Source organism: Neomonachus schauinslandi, chromosome 5 (genome assembly GCF_002201575.2).
Source record: "Neomonachus schauinslandi chromosome 5, ASM220157v2, whole genome shotgun sequence".
NCBI lineage: Eukaryota > Metazoa > Chordata > Mammalia > Carnivora > Phocidae > Neomonachus > Neomonachus schauinslandi.
The window spans coordinates 20,565,296-20,584,200 of NC_058407.1; the positions used below are offsets into that span (position 1 = coordinate 20,565,296).

Below are 18,905 nucleotides of genomic sequence, written 5' to 3' on the forward strand. Positions count from 1 at the left end.
TCTTTTGAATTTTCTCGTTATTTCTGCTCTAATATTTATTATTTCCTTTCTCTGCTACCTTTGGGCTCAGTTTTTCTTCTGTTTCTAGTTCCTTATGGTGTGGAGTTAGGTTATTTATTTGAGATATTTCTTGTTTATTAATGTAGGCATTTGCTGTTATGAACTTCTCTCTTAGAACTGCTTTGCTGCATCCCATAAGTATTTTGTTTCAATTTTCATTTGTCCCAAGATAATTTCTTTTTTGATCCATTGGTCGTTCAGGAGATTGTTATTTAACTTCCATGCATTCATGAATTTTCCAGTTTCCTTTATTGAGGTCTAGTTTCATACCATTATGGGCAGAGAAGATACTTGTTATGATTTCAGGCTTTCTGAATTTGCTAACATATAGTCTATCCTAGAAAATGTTCCATGTGCATTTGAGAAGAATGTGTATTCTGGTGTTGTCAGATAGAATGTTCTCTATATGTCTGTTAGGTCCATTTGGTTTATAGTGTTATTCAAATCTGCCATTTCCTTATTGATTTTTCTGTCTGGATGATCTTTCCATTATTGAGAGTGGGTACAGAAGTCCCCAACTAGTACTGTATTGCTGTATTGCTGTTCATTTCTCCTTTTAGCTCCATTACTTTTGCTTTATATATTTGAGTGTTCTGAATGTTGGGTGCAAATATTTACAATTGTTACATTTTCTAGATGGATTAACCCCTTTATCATTGCATAGTGACCTTCTTTGCCTCTTTTTTACTATTTTAGCTTAACACTTATTTTGCCTAACGGAAGTATAGCTACTCTTGGATTTTGTTCTGTTGGTTACCATTTATTTGAAATATCTTTTTCCATCTCTTCACTCAGTCTATGTATGTCTTTTAGGCAGTATATCATTGGATTTTTTTTTATGCATTCAGCCATTCTATGTGTTTTAAGAACCTGAATCAGGCAGATCTGCATCCCACCGAGTTCCCTGGTCATGGCTCTGCAGATAAAGCCACTGGTTGGGACTACTTTTTGGGCATTGCAGCTAGGAACTCAGTTTTCCAAGATCTGACTGCTGGTTGTTGCAAGCCCCTCCCCACTTCTCCATCACAATCAGATTCCCAGTGGTCAAGTCCTGCAGATTCCCCTGCAATTCCTGGGGGCAAAATTGGAATGGGGATTCATGAAAAGTGACCCACAGCACTGGGATTGCTGGTTGTCCACACTGGGCTCTCTTTCCCTCCCCTGGAGGAACTGTAGGCTCAGGCAAGACCTCTTGGCATAGCACAGTACCAGCCTGGAGGAGGGGCAATGTGGTCAGCATGTAGCTGCTCCTCTTACTCTTCTAATGTGGTCCTTTTTTGGTCTCCATGGTACAGAGGGTACTTCAGCATTACCCCTGCATTCTAAGTTTCTCTCAGTGGTCTTATCCATGAATAGTTGTTAGTTTTCATTTTGTGAGGAAGAGCAAAGTCGGGAACCTATGTCTCCATCTTGGTGATGTTACTCCTGACACTTGATTTCTTGTAAAGTACATCAGAAATTCTCTTCTATAACCTTCTTTGCCTTTCTCCCCTCAACAAACCTAAAACCACCTTAAGATGTTCACCACATTTTCCTTGTACCCCAAACAGGGAAAGTAAATAAGTACATTCACTGTAGTGGTAGAAAGAAATGAAGGGAAGAAGAGTGGGCAAGCAAGACGGTGGGAGGAAAGAGGGAGGGAGGGAGAGAGTATAGGAGGAAGAGAGGAAGAGAATTGTATGCCAGAAATGTATCAGGAATTGTGATTGTCAGAAGCACTTGTAATAGCAAAGGCAGAATTCCAGAGGCAGAAAACAATTCTGGCTATAGAGCTGTCTTAAGTTCAGTTTATGCTCAGACCAGGTAGAAAGTGGTACTTAAATGTTTACTTCTTTATCCCGACCAGTGTGTGTGGTAGTCCTCTACCTAGCTCTGAATGTTCATGGCCCATCCCAGACCCAAAGAGGGGTTCGCAATTCTTTCCTTTGCCCCTGCTACTTTCCCTGACCCAAGGATTTAGTGGGCCATGATGCTTGGAGCTTGGAGAGGCATAGCAAACAAAAGTTACAAGCTGAGTCAGTAGAGCAAGTTTTGTCTTATTGGAATGTCTCTTTGCATTTCATCTCTTGAGACTTTTCATAGAAATTCCTCTCCCAGGGGCTACTGCAAAGTACTTCACAGACTTCTTAGCCAAAGACTGAAAAAAAAATTCCTTCAATGTCCTTTTGTCTTCAGTTTCCATAAAGTGCATCTCCTTAGTTTAGGCCCTGCTAAGGTTAGAATTTCATTCCTAAGAACATTAGGTCATGGAAAGACAAAACCAAGAAATGGTTGAAGTTCTGGCCTGCCCAAAGCCACTCTTGACTGCCTGTTTCCATACAGACTAAGAAAACATCTAAGGTCTTTGGGAATCAATCAGCTTAAGAGAACACACATCTGAAAGAGGATAGTGTTTGATAGATACGGTAATGGGAGCACTCTCATCTCCCTAACCGACACAGGTAAGATGATAACATTGTTCAATGGCAGGTTCTGCTATCTCCAGAAAAAGTTACCACAACAGGCATGCTTAGAAAAAAAAATTTTTCCCCCAGGGTATGTTTTCTTCCAAGGATTAGCAGACCACACTAGTAAGCTGGATAATCAAAACAGCATAAGTGTCATTGGCTATATTTCATATTTCTTCTTCAAAGTATGTCAATGGCATTTTCCAAGTTCTTCTGTGAGATTTCTAATTAGGTGGCTTGGTACTCTAAAAAGGTAGCATAGAAAGAAGATGGAAAAGGTGGATTTAGAAAAAATATATATAGTCTCTCTGAAGGGTGAAGTGATTTCTCAGGAGTATGTAGGAGTAATAAAGCTTTCTTTCTTTCTTTATTTTTTTAAAGATTTTTAAAAATTTATTTATTTGAGAGAGAGAATGAGAGAGAGAGCATGAGAGGGGGGAGGGTCAGAGAGAGAAGCAGACTCCCTGCTGATCAGGGAGCCTGATGTGGGACTCGATCCCGGGACTCCAGGATCATGACCTGAGCCGAAGGCAGTCGCTTAACCAACTGAGCCACCCAGGCGCCCATAAAGCTTTCTTTAAAGATCCCACTCTGATTTCTCTTATTCTAGGAGAAAAAAATACAACAGAATTTCAGAAGACCCAACTGAAAATATTCCATGTGCATAAATTTATTTTAAATTTTATTCCATCACATTATACAAGCATTAAACATGGCTTCATGTTGATGACTATTTAAACGTGAAAATTTATCATTCATGTCAGTACCCTTTGGCTATTTACAAGTAAGGAATTGCTATGTACTTTATATATCTCTGTATTTGTATGTACATATGTAAGAATACATGACTATACATATGTACACACAGAAATACATCTATGGCCATACACATAGCTATAGATATGTCATATATAATAATCTCCTCAGAAAGATCTGAAATTAAAAAAAAAGAAAAAGTTGTAAACAGGGTCTTGTCTGTATCGTTCAGTGACATGGAATTAGGACCATATGATGACATTCTAGGAATGTGTGTCCAGGTGTCTGAATACCTATTATTAGCCCAGTGTCTGTAAAATTCACATGGGGTAGAATGCAAAAAAGGTAGCAAACAGGCTGAAAAACAGGCCCAGTATACAAGTTCCCCTTGGTTTTAAAAACTTGAGAATGTAACTGCCCATGACGTGCATGCTTGCTTGGTCAAGAATGGTCTATGGATAGATAGCAATTATGTGCTGCAATGTGATTTCACAGCAGCATGATTTCCCAGGTAGTCCTTTAAGGGTGCTGACCCCCCCGATGCTGCCAATGTCTGCGACATGCACTGCGGTTGCGTTTTAGTCATTCACTTGAATGTGCTTTTGCACAGCTGGGAGAAGGAAATAGAATTCAGGTCCTTGGCTTGGAAATGAACTATTACCTAGAAAGAGAAAAGAAGGCATTAAAACCCTATGTATACACAGTGGCTTAAGAACGCAGTGTGCAATGGCTGGTTTGTACTCACATGAATCAAAGGCATTCAAAGAATTTGTAACCCCAAACTGAGTCAGGTATGGTATAAACATTATTGTACCTGCTTTAAGACTGAGTCAGAAAGGCAGTCTGAAGCAAGGTGACACCCTGCCAACCGTTGGCAGAATAGAGACAGACAAACACTATACTTTCAAGCAAAAATCAGAAATGGTGATGAGACCAGAAGAAACTCCCAATTGGTTACCAGCCCTACAATGAAGCCCCTAGGTGTAGGTAATGCCCCTGGCTGCACCCTGGTCTCTAGCTTCTAGAGCTCCTAGGAACAGTGCTCTTCACTAATGTCTGCCTCCTACCCCCAAACAAAGCCATTTGGATAGTTAGTCTTTCTCCTCTGACAGCTGACCAGAGCCAGAGAAGAGGTGATTTGAATGGGTGTCGGGGTCAGGGGTTTGGAACAAATTCTAGGATCCCAGAAGGTTAAAAGCTGGATAGGCTCTTAAAGATTTGTTCAGTCCAACTTTACTTTTGCAAATGTGGAAATCAAATCCACATGAATATTCCATTCCAGATCCTACAGATAGAGAATGGAAAAGCGAGGTCTAGTATCTGGCAGACTGTAACAAAATGTTTAACAATACAAATCCCCTACAGTATTCTTTTTCTTTTTATTATGTTATATTAAACACCATACATTACATCATTAGTTTTTTTTTTTTTACCGTAGGTTTCTTTTTTTCATTTTTTTATTATGTTATGTTAATCACCATACATTACATCATTAGTTTTTGATGTAGTGTTCCATGATTCATTGTTTGCATATAAAACCCAGTGCTCCATGCAGAATGTGCCCTCTTTAATACCCATTACCAGGCTAACCCATCCTCCCACCCACCTCCCTTCTAGAACCCTCAGTTTGTTTCTCAGAGTCCATAGTCTCTCATGGTTAGTATCCCCCTCCAATTTCCCCCACTTCATTTTTCCATTCCTGCTTTCTTTTTTCTTTTTTTTAACATATAATGTATTATTTGTTTCAGAGGTACAGGTGATTCAACAGTCTTACACAATTCACGGTGCTGACCATAGCACATACCCTCCCCAATGTCTATCACCCAGCCACCCGATCCCTCCCACCCCTCCCACACCAGCAACACTCACTTTCCTGAGATTAAGAATTCCTCATATCAGTGAGATCATATGATACATGTTTTTCTCTGATTGACTTATTTTGCTCAGCATAATACCCTCCAGTTCCATCCACATTGTTGCAAATGGCAAGATTTCATTCCTTTTGATGGCTGCATAATATTACATTGTATATATATACCACATCTTCTTATTCCATTCATCTGTCGATGGACATCTCGGCTCTTTCCATAGTTTGGCTCTTATGGACATTGCTGCTATAAATATCAGGGTGCATGTACCCCTTTGGATCCCTACATTTGTATCTTTGTGGTAAATACCCAGTAGTGCAATTGCTGGGTCGTATGGTAGCTCTATTTTCAACTTACTGAGGAACCTCCATACTGTTTTCCAGAGTGGTTGCACCAGCTTGCATTCCCACCAACAGTGTAGGAGGGTTTCCCTTTCTCCGCATCCCTGCCAACATCTGTCATTTCCTGACTTGTTAATTTTAGCCATTCTGACTGGTGTGAGGTGGTATCTCATTGAGGTTTTGATTTGGATTTCCCTGATGCCGAGCAATGTTGAGCACTTTTTCATGTGTCTGTTGGCCATTTGGATGTCTTCTTTGGAAAAATGTTCATGTCTTCTGCCCATTTCTTGATTGGATCATTTGTTCTTTGGGTGTTGAGTTTGATAAGTTCTTTATAGATTTTGGATACTAGCCCTTTATCTGATATGTCATTTGCAAATATCTTCTCCCATTCTGTCGGTTGTCTTTTGGTTTGGTTGACTATTTCTTTTGCTGTGCAAAAGCTTTTTATCTTGATGAAGTCCCAATAGTTCATTTTTGCCCTTGCTTCCCTTGTCTTTGGCAATGTTTCTAGGAAGAATTCGCTGCGGCTGAGGACGAAGAGGTTTCTGCCTGTGCTCTCCTTTAGGATTTTGATGGACTCCTGTCTCACATTGAGGTCTTTCAACCATTTGGAGTCTATTTTTGTGTGTGGTGTAAGGAAATGGCTCAGTTTCATTCTTCTGCAGGTGACTGTCCAATTTTTCCAACACCATTTGTTGAAGAGACTGTCTTTTTTCCATTGGACATTCTTTCCTGCTTTGTCAAAGATGAGTTGACCACAGAGTTGAGGGTCCATTTCTGGGCTCTCTCTTCTGTTCCATTGATCTATGTGTCTGTTTTTGTGCCAGGACCATACTGTCTTGATGATGACAGCTTTGTATAGAGTTTGAAGTCTGGAATTGTGATGCCACCAGCTTTGCTTTTCTTTTTCAACATTCCTCTGGCTATTTGGGGTCTTTTCTGGTTCCATACAAATTTTAGGATTATTTGTTCCATTTCTTTGAAAAAAGTTGATAGTATTTTGATAGGGATTGCATTAAATGTGTAGATTGCTCTAGGTAGCCTTGACATCTTCACAATATTTGTTCTTCCAATCCATGAGCATGGAACGTTTTCCATTTCTTTGTGTCTTCCTCAATTTCTTTCATGAGTATTTTATAGTTTTCTGAGTACAGATTCTTTACCTCTCTGATTAGATTTATTCCTAGGTATCTTACGGTTTTGAGTGCAATTGTAAATGGGATCGACTCCTTAATTTCTCTTTCTTCTGTCTTGTTGTTGGTGTATAAGAATGCAACTGATTTCTCTGCATTGATTTTATATCCTGCCACTTTACTGGATTCCTGTATGAGTTCTAGCAGTTTTGGGGTGGAATCTTTTGGGTTTTCCACATAAAGTATCATATCATCTGCAAACAGTGAGAGTTTGACTTCTTTGCAGATTTGGATGCCTTTTATTTCTTTTTGTTGTCCGATTGCTGTGGCTAGGACTTCTAATACTATGTTGAATAGCAGTGGTGATAGTGGACATCCCTGCCCCGTTCCTGACCTTAGGGGGAAAGCTCTCAGTTTTTCCCCATTGAGAATGATATTTGCTGTCAGTTTTTCATAGATGCCTTTTATGATATTGAGGTATGCCCCCTCTATCCCTATACTCTGAAGAGTTTTGATCAAGAAAGGATGCTGTACTTTGTCAAATGCTTTTTCTGCATCTATTGAGAGGATCATATGGTTCTTGTTCTTTCTTTTATTAATGTATTGTGTCACACTGATTGATTTGCAGTTGTTGAACCAACCTTGCAGCCCAGGGATAAATCCCACTTGGTTGTGGTGAATAATCCTTTTAATGTACTGTTGGATCCTACTGGCTAGTATTTTGGTGAGAATTTTTGCATCCATGTTCATCAAGGATATTGGTCTGTAGTTCTCCTTTCTGATGGGGTCTTTGGTTTGGGGATCAAGGTAATGGTGGCCTCATAAAACGAGTTTGGAAGTTTTCCTTCCATTTCCATTTTTTGGAACAGTTTCAGAAGAATAGGTATTAATTCTTTAAATTTTGGTAGAATTCCCCTGGGAAGCCATCTGGCCCTGGGCTCTTGTTTGCTGGGAGATTTTTGATGACTGCTTCAATTTCCTTAATGGTTATAGGTCTGTTCAGGTTTTCTATTTCTTCCTGGTTCAGTTTTGGTAGTTGATACGTCTCTAGGAATGCATCCATTTCTTCCAGATTATCTAATTTGCTGGCATAGAGTTGCTCATAATATGTTCTTATAATTGTTTGTATTTCTTTGGTGTTGGTTGTGATCTCTCCTCTTTCATTCATGATTTTGTTTATTTGGGTCATTTCTCTCTCTTTTTTTTTTTTTGATAAGTCTGGCCAGGGGTTTATCAATCTTGTTAATTCTTTCAAAGAACCAGCTCCTAGTTTCATTGATCTACTCTTCTTTGGTTTTTATTTCATTGATTTCTGCTCTGATCTTTATTATTTCTCTTCTCCTGCTGGGCTTAGGCTTTATTTGCTATTCTTTCTCCAGCTCCTTTAGGTGCAGGGTTAGGCTGTGTATTTGAGACCTTTCTTGTTTCTTGAGAAAGGCTTGTATTGCTATATACTTTCCTCTTAGGACTGCCTTTGCTGCATCCCAAAGATTTTGAACAGTTGTGTTTTCATTTTCATTTATTTCCATGAATTTTTTTAATTCTTTAATTTCCTGGTTGACCCATTCATTCTTTAATAGAATGCTTTTTAGCCTCCATGTATATGAGTTCTTTCCAACTTTCCTCTTGTGATTGAGTTCTAGTTTCAAAGCATTGTGGTCCGAAAATATGCAGGGAATGATCCCAATCTTTTGGTACCAGTTGAGACCTGATTTGTGACCTAGGATGTGATCTATTCTGGAGAATGTTCCATGGGCACTAGAGAAGAATGTGTATTCTGTTGCTTTGGGATGGAATGTTCTGATTATATCTGTGAAGTCCATTTGGTCCAGTGTGTCATTTAAAGTCTTTATTTCCTTGTTGATCTTTTGCTTAGATGATCTGTCCATTTCAGTGGTGAGGGGGGTGTTAAAGTCCCCCACTATTATTGTATTGTTGTCAATGTGTGTCTTTGCTTTTGTTATTAATTGGCTTATATAATTGGCTGCTCCCATGTTAGGGGCATAGATATTTAAAATTGTTAGATTTGGGCGCCTGGGTGGCTCAGATGGTTAAGCGTCTGCCTTCGGCTCAGGTCATGATCCCGGGTTCCTGGGATCGAGTCCCGCATCGGGCTCCCTGCTAGGCGGGGAGCCTGCTTCTCCCACTGCCTCTGCCTCTCTCTCTCTCTCTCTGACTCTCATGAATAAATAAATAAAACATAAAAAAAAAAAAAATTGTTAGATCTTCTTGTTGGATAGACCATTTTGTAGTGTCCTTCCTCATCTCTTATTACAGTCTTTGGTTTAAAATCTAATTTGTCTGACATAAGGATTGCCACCTCAGCTTTCTTTTGGTGTCCATTAGCATGGTACATGGTTTTCCACCCCCTCACTTTCAATCTGGGGGTGTCTTTGGGTCTAAAAGGAGTCTCTTGCAGACAGCATATCAATGGGTCTTGTTTTTTTATCCAATCTGATAGCCTGTGTCTTTTGATTGGGGCATTTAGCCCATTTACATTCAGGGTAACTACTGAAAGATATGAATTTAGTGCCACTGTATTGCCTGTAAGGTGACCGTTACTGTATATTATCTCTATTCCTTTCTGGTCTATGTTACTTTTAGGCTCTCTCTTTGCTTAGAGGACCCCTTTCAATATTTTCTGTAGGGCTGGTTTTGTGTTTGCAAATTCCTTTAGTTTTTGTTTGTCCTGGAAGCTTTTGATCTCTCCTTCTATTTTCAATGACAGCCTAGCTGGATATAGTATTTTTGGCTGCATATTTTTCTCATTTAGTGCTCTGAATATATCCTGCCAGTCCTTTCTGGCCTGCCAGGTCTCTGTGGATAGTTCTGCTGCCAATCTAATGTTTCTACCATTGTAGGTTACATCTCTCTTCTCCCGAGCTGCTTTCAGGATATTCTCTTTGTCTCTGAGTCCTGTAAGTTTTACTATTAGATGTCAGGGTGTTGATCTATTTTTATTGACTTTGAAGGGGGTCTGTGCCTCCTGGATTTTGATGCCGGTTCCCCCCCCCCCAAATTAGGGAAGTTCTCTGCTATAATTTGCTCCAATATACCTTCTGCCCCTCTCTTCTTCTTCTGGCATCCCAATCATTCTAATATTGTTTCATCTTATGGTATCACTTATTTCTCGAATTCTGCCCTCGTGATCCAGTAGTTGTTTTTCTTTTTCTCAGCTTCTTTATTTTCCATCATTTGGTCTTCTATATCACCAATTCTCTCTTCTGCCTCGCTTATCCTAGCAGTTAGAGCCTCCAATTTTGATTGCACCTCATTAATAGCCTTTTTGATTTCAACTTGCTTAGATTTTAGTTCATTTCTCCAGAAAGGGTTTCTCTATATCTTCCATGCTTTTTTCAAGCCCAGCTAGTATCTTTAAAATCGTCATTCTGAACTCTAGTTCAGAATGTACTAATGTCCGTGTTGATTAGGTCCCTGGCAGTCGGTACCACCTCTTGTTCTTTTTTTTGATTTTTTCCGTCTTGTCATTTTGTCCAGAGGAGAATAGATGAATGAGAGAACAAAATGCTAAAAGGGTACAATGACCCCAGAAAAATATACACTAAACATATCAGAAGAGACCTGAAACCAGGGGAAATGAAAGGGAAAGAAAGAAAAAAGGAAAAAGAAAAAACAAACAAAAAAACAGCATATGATCAAATATGATCAGGCTGGTGCATAGATCAGTGCCACAGATTTTGGGCGTATGTTGGTCTGTTAGAAGAAAGTGCCTCCCAAAATTTTAAAGAAAGAAAAACTTATATATGTACAAAAATAAAGGTAAATATGATGAAGGGATGGAATATGCCTGTAAAGATGAAAATTAGAAAAGATTTTATAAAAGGAATTGATAAGAAGTTGGTTGAAAAAAGAAGATTTAAAAAAAAGGGGGGGGAGAATGTGATCAGGCAGGAGACTAGAACAAAGCCATACACTATAGAGATTTAGGGTATATTTTGGTCTGTTAGAAGAAACTGTATCCCAAAATTTTAAAGAGAGAACAACTTATATATATACAAAAAATAAGGTTAACTACAACGAAGGGTTAGAATATGACCCTAAAAATGAAAAATAAAAAGCGATTTTTTAAAAAAGCGATTGATAAGATGTTGGTTGAAAAGGGAAAAAGAAAAATTCAAAAAAAAAGAAAATTAAAAAAATTAACTTTGAAAGACTAAAGAATCATGGGAAAATAAGCCATGAATTCTATGTGATGTATTCCCTTAGTTCTGGAGTTCTGCCGTTCTCATTGATCAGTAAACTTGGTCTTGGCTGGCTGTTCTTGCTGATCTTCTGAGGGAGGGGACTGTTGCCGTGGTTCCCAAATGTCTTTGCTGGAGGCGGAACTGCACCGCCCTTGCCCAGTCCAGGCTAAGTAATCTGCTCAGGTTTGCTCTCCGGAGCTTTTGTTCCCTGCAAGCTTTCCGTACAGCTTTGGAGGCCGAGAGTGAAAATGGCGGCTTCCCAATCTCCACCCCAGAGGAGCCTAGAACTCGGGGCCCCACTCCTCAGTGAGCCCCCAGAAAAAAGCAGTCAGTCACTCCTGTCTCCCTGGTCTCTGGCCTCACTCAGTGCTCACCTGGCCTGTGACCGAGTGTTTCTATCTCTGGCACATGACCCCGTGTAGAGTCTCCAAACCCAGCAGATCCCTGCAGTGAGCTCCCGCACCACTCCTCCTGGGGGAGGAAGGGGAGTCTCCCTGGATCTGCTGCTTGTTGGGTCCCTGCTGGAGGAACAGTGGCCCGACTGTGCCGCGGATCACGGTTTATGGCAACCCTGAGCTGAGAGCCCACTCCTCGGCTCCGTCTCTGCAGCCAGCTTCCCTGCTCTGATACCTGGGAGCTCTGCCACACTCAGGCACCCCCGGTCTTTCTGTGACCCCGAGGGTCCTGCGACCACACTGTCCCAGCGAGGGTTCCACCCCCCCTGCTTAGCCACTGGAGTGACATCCCTCAGCAGAGCCGACTTCTAAAAGTTCCAATTTTGTGCTCTGCTGCTCTATCACTTGCTGGTAACAGCTGACAGAGGCCCCCTCCCCCGCCTTCTATCTTCCTGAATATTGCCTTGGATTCACTTCTCTACACGTCCTGCCTTCCAGAAAGTGGTCGCTTTTCTGTTCAGAGTTGCTGCTATTCTTTTCTTTGATCTCCTGTTGAGTCTGTAGGTGTTCAGAATGGTTTGATCCCTAACTATCTGAATTCCTGGGACCAGACAAAATTTAGGTCTCCTACTCCTCCACCATCTTGCTCCTCCCCCTCCCCTAGAGTATTCTATAGCACTTTATTGTTTCATATGTGTCTTGCCTTATTTGAGCTGCATATTAGTTCTGCCAAACAAGCAGGCTCAGAAAAATTAGGCAATTTCCCCCAAATCACAGAGCCAAATGGCAGATCTGGGAAATGGCAAAATTATTATGTTGCAAAAAATGTCTTGCCTTTATGAAACCAAGGCCTACTTTGGAATTGAGGGTTGGGGCATCATTCAATATCTATATACCACCATTATCCCTGTGGGTCTGGGGTCTGGGTGATTTCCTCCCAGTCTACCCTCATATCCAACTCATGGTAGCTTCCTGGACTCTTTACACAGATAAGGGGTGACACTAATTCACTAACTTAACAAACATCTCTGCAGATATCTGTTACATCTTAACCAATACAAAAAATGAAAAACATAACTTTTTGCCCCTGTATATCTCATTTTTCTTTTGGAGACCAAATTTTGAACAATGTTTTCAAAGTTAGTCTTCAATTAAGTGGAGAAAGAGAAATGAAGGGTGAGGAAGGCAAAAGAAATGCTATAATGCTAGATTCACAGAACACCAAAATGGAGAACTCATCTAATTATTTTATCACTGAAGCAATGGAGGCCTAGAGGTTAACTGACTTGCCCAAGGACACACAGCAAATAGACCTGCCAGAGAGATTTCAGAAAAACTATCTGATAAGATATGTGGGAACATTATGAAACTTTCCTACAATATTTTTAGCCTTAATCCACCTAACTTTTATTAACAATTGCATTTAATGAGTGCCATGTAGTTAACACTATGCTAACTAGCTGGAAGAATAAAATTACCATCCATAAAGACTTTCCTGAAGATGCTTAAAATTGTGCTGGGGAAGCCTGATAACTATTTGAAAATCATAAATTAACGATACAGATCCATATATATGTCAATACATGTAGCACTGATGAAATAACCAGAGAAGTTTATAAGAAATGAGTCTCAGTGGGCTGATGAGTCTGGGGAAAACTTCTTAGAGGGTATGATGTGACATGCACCAGCCTGGGAGGGAACAATAAATGGGTGATGAAGGGAAGGCAATCTTGGGTGAGATAAAAAGGTGACTTTAATATCCCCAAGGCAACATGATTCTTCTTTCTGTTTAAAGAGAATTGCCAGACTGGAAGGGAGAGAGGAAGGTTTATTTCAGGGAACACCGAGACCAACTCCTAAAGACCTTGACTGTCAGGCCAAGAGTGGCATGGAGGTAGAGAAGAGTTGCAGAAATTATGTGCAAAGGGAAGATAAAGTTCAATTGTGCAATTAAGAAATAAGCTGGTTTGGGAAGCTTCTAAGGAGTTTGATTTCTATCAGTAGGACAATGACAAGCTTTGATTCAGTGAACTTAAAGCTCACCCTTCAACCCAAGGAGAGGTTTTAGACCATGAGCACACCTCTCACCTACCTGGTCATGGCCACTCATTGTGGTGTGCTTTTCCATTTTTCTTCCTCTCCTTTCGTTCCTTCTGGAGACGCTCCAGTTCTGCTTCATACATCATCTCCTGAATCAAGTACTTCTCTCTTCTCATTCGATCCCTTAGATCTTTTGGGAGGTCTGGGATCAGATATGAAATGAGGTGCTTTATACAAAACACGAGATGCTAAAAACATAAAGGAGAATGAATACAACAAGTTAGGTCTATTGCCCACCCTCAGCTGGAAAGAGCTCTGGAACTTGGTGCAAGAACTCCTCTCACTCCAGGGATATGGAGCCTCTTGAGTGTCTAGAAAGTGGAAGGAGGCCAGGGAAGGTATGTGAGGATAAATCGCAGGGATAGGCGAGGACTGAACTTGGTCTGATGACACTTCACAGGGAATGAGAAAAGGAATCAGGTAAGAATGTGGAGAAGGAGTGGTCAGAGAATGCAAAGGAGAGCCAGAAGTACCTATACCATGGAGTCAGGAAACCCAGGGTTAAATCCTGGTTCTGTAGTTTTTACCACTAAAGAGCTGTCTGCTTACCTGGGAATAAGTCACTCTGAGCTTCAATTTGCTTATGTATAAACTGGGCATTATTGTGAAAATTATAAGAAAATGTTTCAAAATGCTTTGCAGATTGCTAAATTTGCTTTGCAAATTTTTATTGCAAGAATGATCAGGAGGCCTAAAGGAAGTGATCATTTCAGGAAGAAACTTTTTTTCTGGTAAACTGCCACAAATTTTTTACCTGACTTAGTAACAGCTGAAACTCTAGAAACACTGTCATTTCTGTTTGTCTATATGATGATGACCAGGAAAGTACCAGATGATAATTTAAAGGTGCTCATTATTCTAAAGTATTAAATAAGTGAATTCCCAGGGAAGAACAGCTTGTCTTCTCTTGATTACCTGGAATGAAGGAAAAAAACAATGGAGGAAGAGGTACAGGAAATGTCTAGTCCAAGCCAAGAAGCAGTCCTGGTTTGCATTAATCTGGCTTTAATATATGTGACGGGAGATGAAATTTCCATTTATAAGTACAGTCCTAGAAATGCAAATGATTTTTAGTAGCAATTTTCTTAAAGACTAAAAGAATATAGGTAATAGGTAGGTAAATTAAAAGTCAATTTTGAGTCTAAGATAACACTTATTTGTGTCTTGAGTATGAGTAATGTCATGATGACACACAACCAGAGGCTACCACTTGTACAATAGTCAGTTTAGTGTTTCCCAAACTACAGTCCTTGAACACCTACATCAGAAAGAATCATCTTGGAGGGCTTGTGAAAAGCGAATTACAGACATGATGTATCTGAGTCTCTAGGAGTAGTGATGAAAACTGCAATTTTCTTAAAGTTGAAGAACAATGGCCCTAGAACATTAGGACTGATGATTTCTGACTTATCCATTAACATTCAACAATGGAGTTTCAATTGTTTATTGGACAACTCAAGGGGAAGAAAAAGATTTTAAAAAGAGGGTGTATAATATCACTATAATACTTCTGGACATAGTCACATTGAAAGTTCTCACACTTACATTTATGTATTATTCTTAGTTACTTAATTATGGCAAAGGAATTGGTTAAGAGAACTTACCTCAAACACAATGATAAAAGCCAATCGAGCTGCTAGGACGTGCCAAAACTGCAGTGTGTAGCCATAGGGCACCAGTGAATGAGGAGGGTCACGGTAGTCTCGGTATCTATAAATATACAGGAGAATGAATGTTACATTCCAAACCATGATTTTCCCGACTCCCAAATCTCATCCATTCCCACTATGTAGTCCTCATTCATGATAGATAGTTTAAAAAGTTTCTCTATCCTAGACATTTGTCACTTGTCCATGATTTCTTCTTCTTATAAAAGAATATCTCTTCTCTGGGGAATTGTCCATGTGAGTTAGGCAGGGTTCACCGCCCCCCCCCCCCCCCCCAGTTCAAAAGATGAGTCAGACCTGATCAGTGAGACCCCTCACCAGGACTTCTGCTAAAATGATCATTTACTGAATTATAACTAAGTCCACAGAAGGTAAAAGCCTGGAGCTCCTGCTGGCCATTACAGACAGTGTAGAGAGAGATTGCTTGAAAAGGAAGTCATCTGAACACAGAGCCAGTAGAGAGGCACTGTCTTGCTGACACTGCTGGAAGCTTGAGATCCAGCCATTAGTAGTGTTAGTATCATCCTGCCAATCTCCCAGTTACCGGAACCAATTAATTTCTTTTTAAGTCCATTTATACTGGATTTCTGCCACTAAGGAGTCCTTCCTAATATATGTTCCCACTATAACTTTTGAGTCAGCATCAAATTCCATAAATATTTGTTAAATACCTATTAGGAACCAGGCACCTGTCCTAGGAACCTAAAATCATTTGGCTCCATTTTATCTTTGCCATTATCATTACTATTACTACAGGTGGGCAAATTGAAAAATGACTCTCAGTATTACAGAGTTTTCATGTGTCTTGAGCCCAGTATTCTTTTCAATAACCCCAGAAATGAGGAAAGGTCTGGAAATGCTAATTTCCAGTTCTATGTGTAAACATACCAAATTCCCTTATCTGAGGAAAAGTTATGATTACCCAGGCTCTCATGTAAGATAGTACCTAACCTCAAGGTCAGCACTAATTTGTGTATGAGGATACAAGATAACTCCTATGCCGAGTATCCTTTTTTAATTATGTGTATTTGACATACAATGTCCTATTAGTTTCATGTGTAGAACATATTGATTTGACAATTCTATACATTAGTGTTCATCACAATAAGTATCGTCACCATCTGTCATCATACAACATTATTACAATATTGACTATATTCCTTATGCTGTACTTTTCATCCTGAGACTTATTTTAAAACTGGAGATCTGCAATTCCCATTGTCTATTTAGCCTATCCCCCTACCCACCTCCCCTCTGACAATCACCACTTTGTTCTCTGTGTTTAAGAGTCTGGTTTTTTGTTCATTTGATTTGTTTTTTAGAGTCCACATATAAGTGAAATCATATAGTATTTGTTTTTCCCTGACTTATTTCACATAGCATAATACTCTCTAGGTCCATCCATATTGTCACAAATGTCAAGATCTCATTCTTTTTAATGGCTGAGTAATATTTCATTGTATGAATATAAACTACCTCTTCTTTATCCATTCATCTATCAATGAACACTGAGGTTGCTTCCATACCTTAGCTATTATAAATAATGCTTCAATAAACATAAGGGTGCATGTATCTTTTTGAATTTTTGTTCTCATTTTCTTTGGGTAAATACTCAGTAGTAGAATTGTTGGATTATATGGTATTTCTAATTTTTTGAGTAACTTCCATAATGTCTTCCACAGTGGTTACACCAATTTATATTCCCACTAATAGTGCACAAGGATTCCCTTTTCTCCACATCCTCACCAACACTTATTTCTTGTCTTTTTGATACTAGCCATTCTGGCTGGTGTAAGGTGATATCTCTTTGTGGTTTTGAGTTGTATTTCCCTGATGGTTAGTGATGTTGAGCACCTTTTTATGTGTCTGTTGGCCATCTGTATGTCTTCTTTGGGAAGATGTCTATTCAGATCCTCTGCCTATTTTTTAATCTGATATTTTCTTTTTTTTAAAGATTTTATTTACTTATTTGACAGACACAGCAAGAGAAGGAACACAAGCAGGGGGAGTGGCAGGCAGAGGGAGAAGCAGGCTTCTCACCAAACGGGGAGCCCGATGAGGGGCTCGATCCCAGGACCCTGGGATCATGACCTGAGCTGAAGGCAGACACTTAACAACTGAGCCACCCAGACACCCCTAATATTTTCTTTTTTGGTGTTGAGTTATTTAAGTTCTTTATATATTTTGGATATAAACCCCTTATCAGATGTATCAATTGCAAATATATACTCTCATTTACTAGGATGCCATTTTGTTTTGTTGATGATTTCCTTTGCTGTGCAAAAGTTTTTTCTTTTGATGTAGTCCCAATAGTTTATTTTTGCTTTTGTTTCCCTTGCTTGAGAACACCTACCCATAAATATTTTGCTGAGGCTGATGTCCAAGAGATTATATTGCCCATGTTTTCTTCTAGGAATTTTATGGTTTCAGGTCTCACATTTAGGACTTTAGTCCATTCTGACTTTATTTTTGTATATGGTTATAAGAAAGTGGTCCAGTTTCATTCTTTTGCATATAGCTGTCCAGTTTTCCCAACACCATCTGTTAAAAAGACTGTCTTTTCTCAACTGTATGCGTTACCTTTTTCATAGATTAATTGACCATATAGGTGTGGGTTTATTTCTGGGCTGTCTATCCTATTCCATTGGCCTATAGGTCAATTTTTCTCCTAAGCAGAGCATCTTTGAAAAGTATCAAGTACTATAGGAATGAGTTGTCACTATTATCATCACAATCATCATCTTAATTCATTATATACTTTAAGTATTAATGATAATTATCTATTTTGTCAGTAAAATTATATTTATGATGCATATCTGGTACTGAAATTAAGAATTAAGCTATGAAAACACTTGTTTTTAGGTGGTGATCTTACATTTTAATTAATGATTTTTATATATTTTTAGAATTAACATTCTTAAGTTGAAAATAGAGCTACCTTCAAGCTGTTGGTTCTATTTATAATGATGAGGATTAGGTAACTGTCTAGAACACTTTTATTCTAATATATGGTTACATAAATGGTTCCTGTCAAAGGTCCAATTTATTTAGGACTAAAAGTTTACATGAACTATTCTTTCTTTTACTTTTTGCAGAGCACTAGTCAAGAATCAGGAACTGTGTTTTCTGCAATTAAGATAATAAATGTGATTCCTGTGTTTGTCTTTAGCTATACTTCAAATATAGTCTGAGTAAACATTCTAGAAAAAAAATGGCAGTATGCTTTTTATTATACATATGATTATTAGACCAAAGTATATTTATAAAGAACAATTTATAAAAATTGTTTCAAGAGTTACCCTCATTAACTTCTTAAACTTTTTACATGACAGCATTCATTAAAACAGAAAATTCCTTTTGGAACCTACTGCTCCTTTCCTACTATGCCTCAGCTCTGCTCTTTTAGCCTTCATTGTGACTGCTCCATCTCTTAGCTTCTTAGACCTTGTTCAGCTTTTCATTTGAAGAATGTTAGTAAGTCTCTCCCTCCCTAGATCCCTTCTAAATTCACTGGGTAGAAAATCATGGTTTTTCCTTGACTGTTTCCAAAGACACAATATAGATGTATCATTCTTAAATTTCTGCTACAAATTTGTAGCAAATAAATGAATTCATTTATATATCAAACATAAGCATTCATTAAATAAAAGTATGAAGACTAGAAAGATGAAATACTTTTTATGATCCAATGATGAAACAGATTATCAAACGTGACTCTATTTGTCAAATTGTACATATATGACTAGTAGTTTGCCCCCCACCCCTATCTCGCTGTTTGGCTTTATGTGGTTTCAGTTACCGCACCCTCCCTACCAGTCAGGAGGCAGATGATCCTCTGTCTGTTGTCACAATGTCAATAGTAGCCTAATGCAAGGTCACAATGCCTATGTCATTCGCCATGCTTCGTTTCATCATGTAGGCATTTTATCA

The 18,905-nt window shown here is 39.1% G+C and overlaps 1 protein-coding gene across 1 annotated transcript in view; it reads right to left on the minus strand.

Annotated features, from left to right (window-relative positions):
• Positions 1-3,775: 3,775 nt before the first annotated feature.
• ANO4 (anoctamin 4) overlaps positions 3,776-18,905 on the minus strand; it is a 207,167-nt gene continuing 192,037 nt past the window's right edge. Inside the window, exons 25-27 of the mRNA XM_044914740.1 lie at positions 14,913-15,018; positions 13,301-13,496; positions 3,776-3,924 (exon numbers count right to left, since the gene is read on the minus strand). Of these exons, the coding sequence (XP_044770675.1) occupies positions 13,305-13,496; positions 14,913-15,018 (298 nt within the window). The 3' untranslated portion in view covers positions 3,776-3,924; positions 13,301-13,304. The remainder of the gene's footprint in view (positions 3,925-13,300; positions 13,497-14,912; positions 15,019-18,905) is intronic.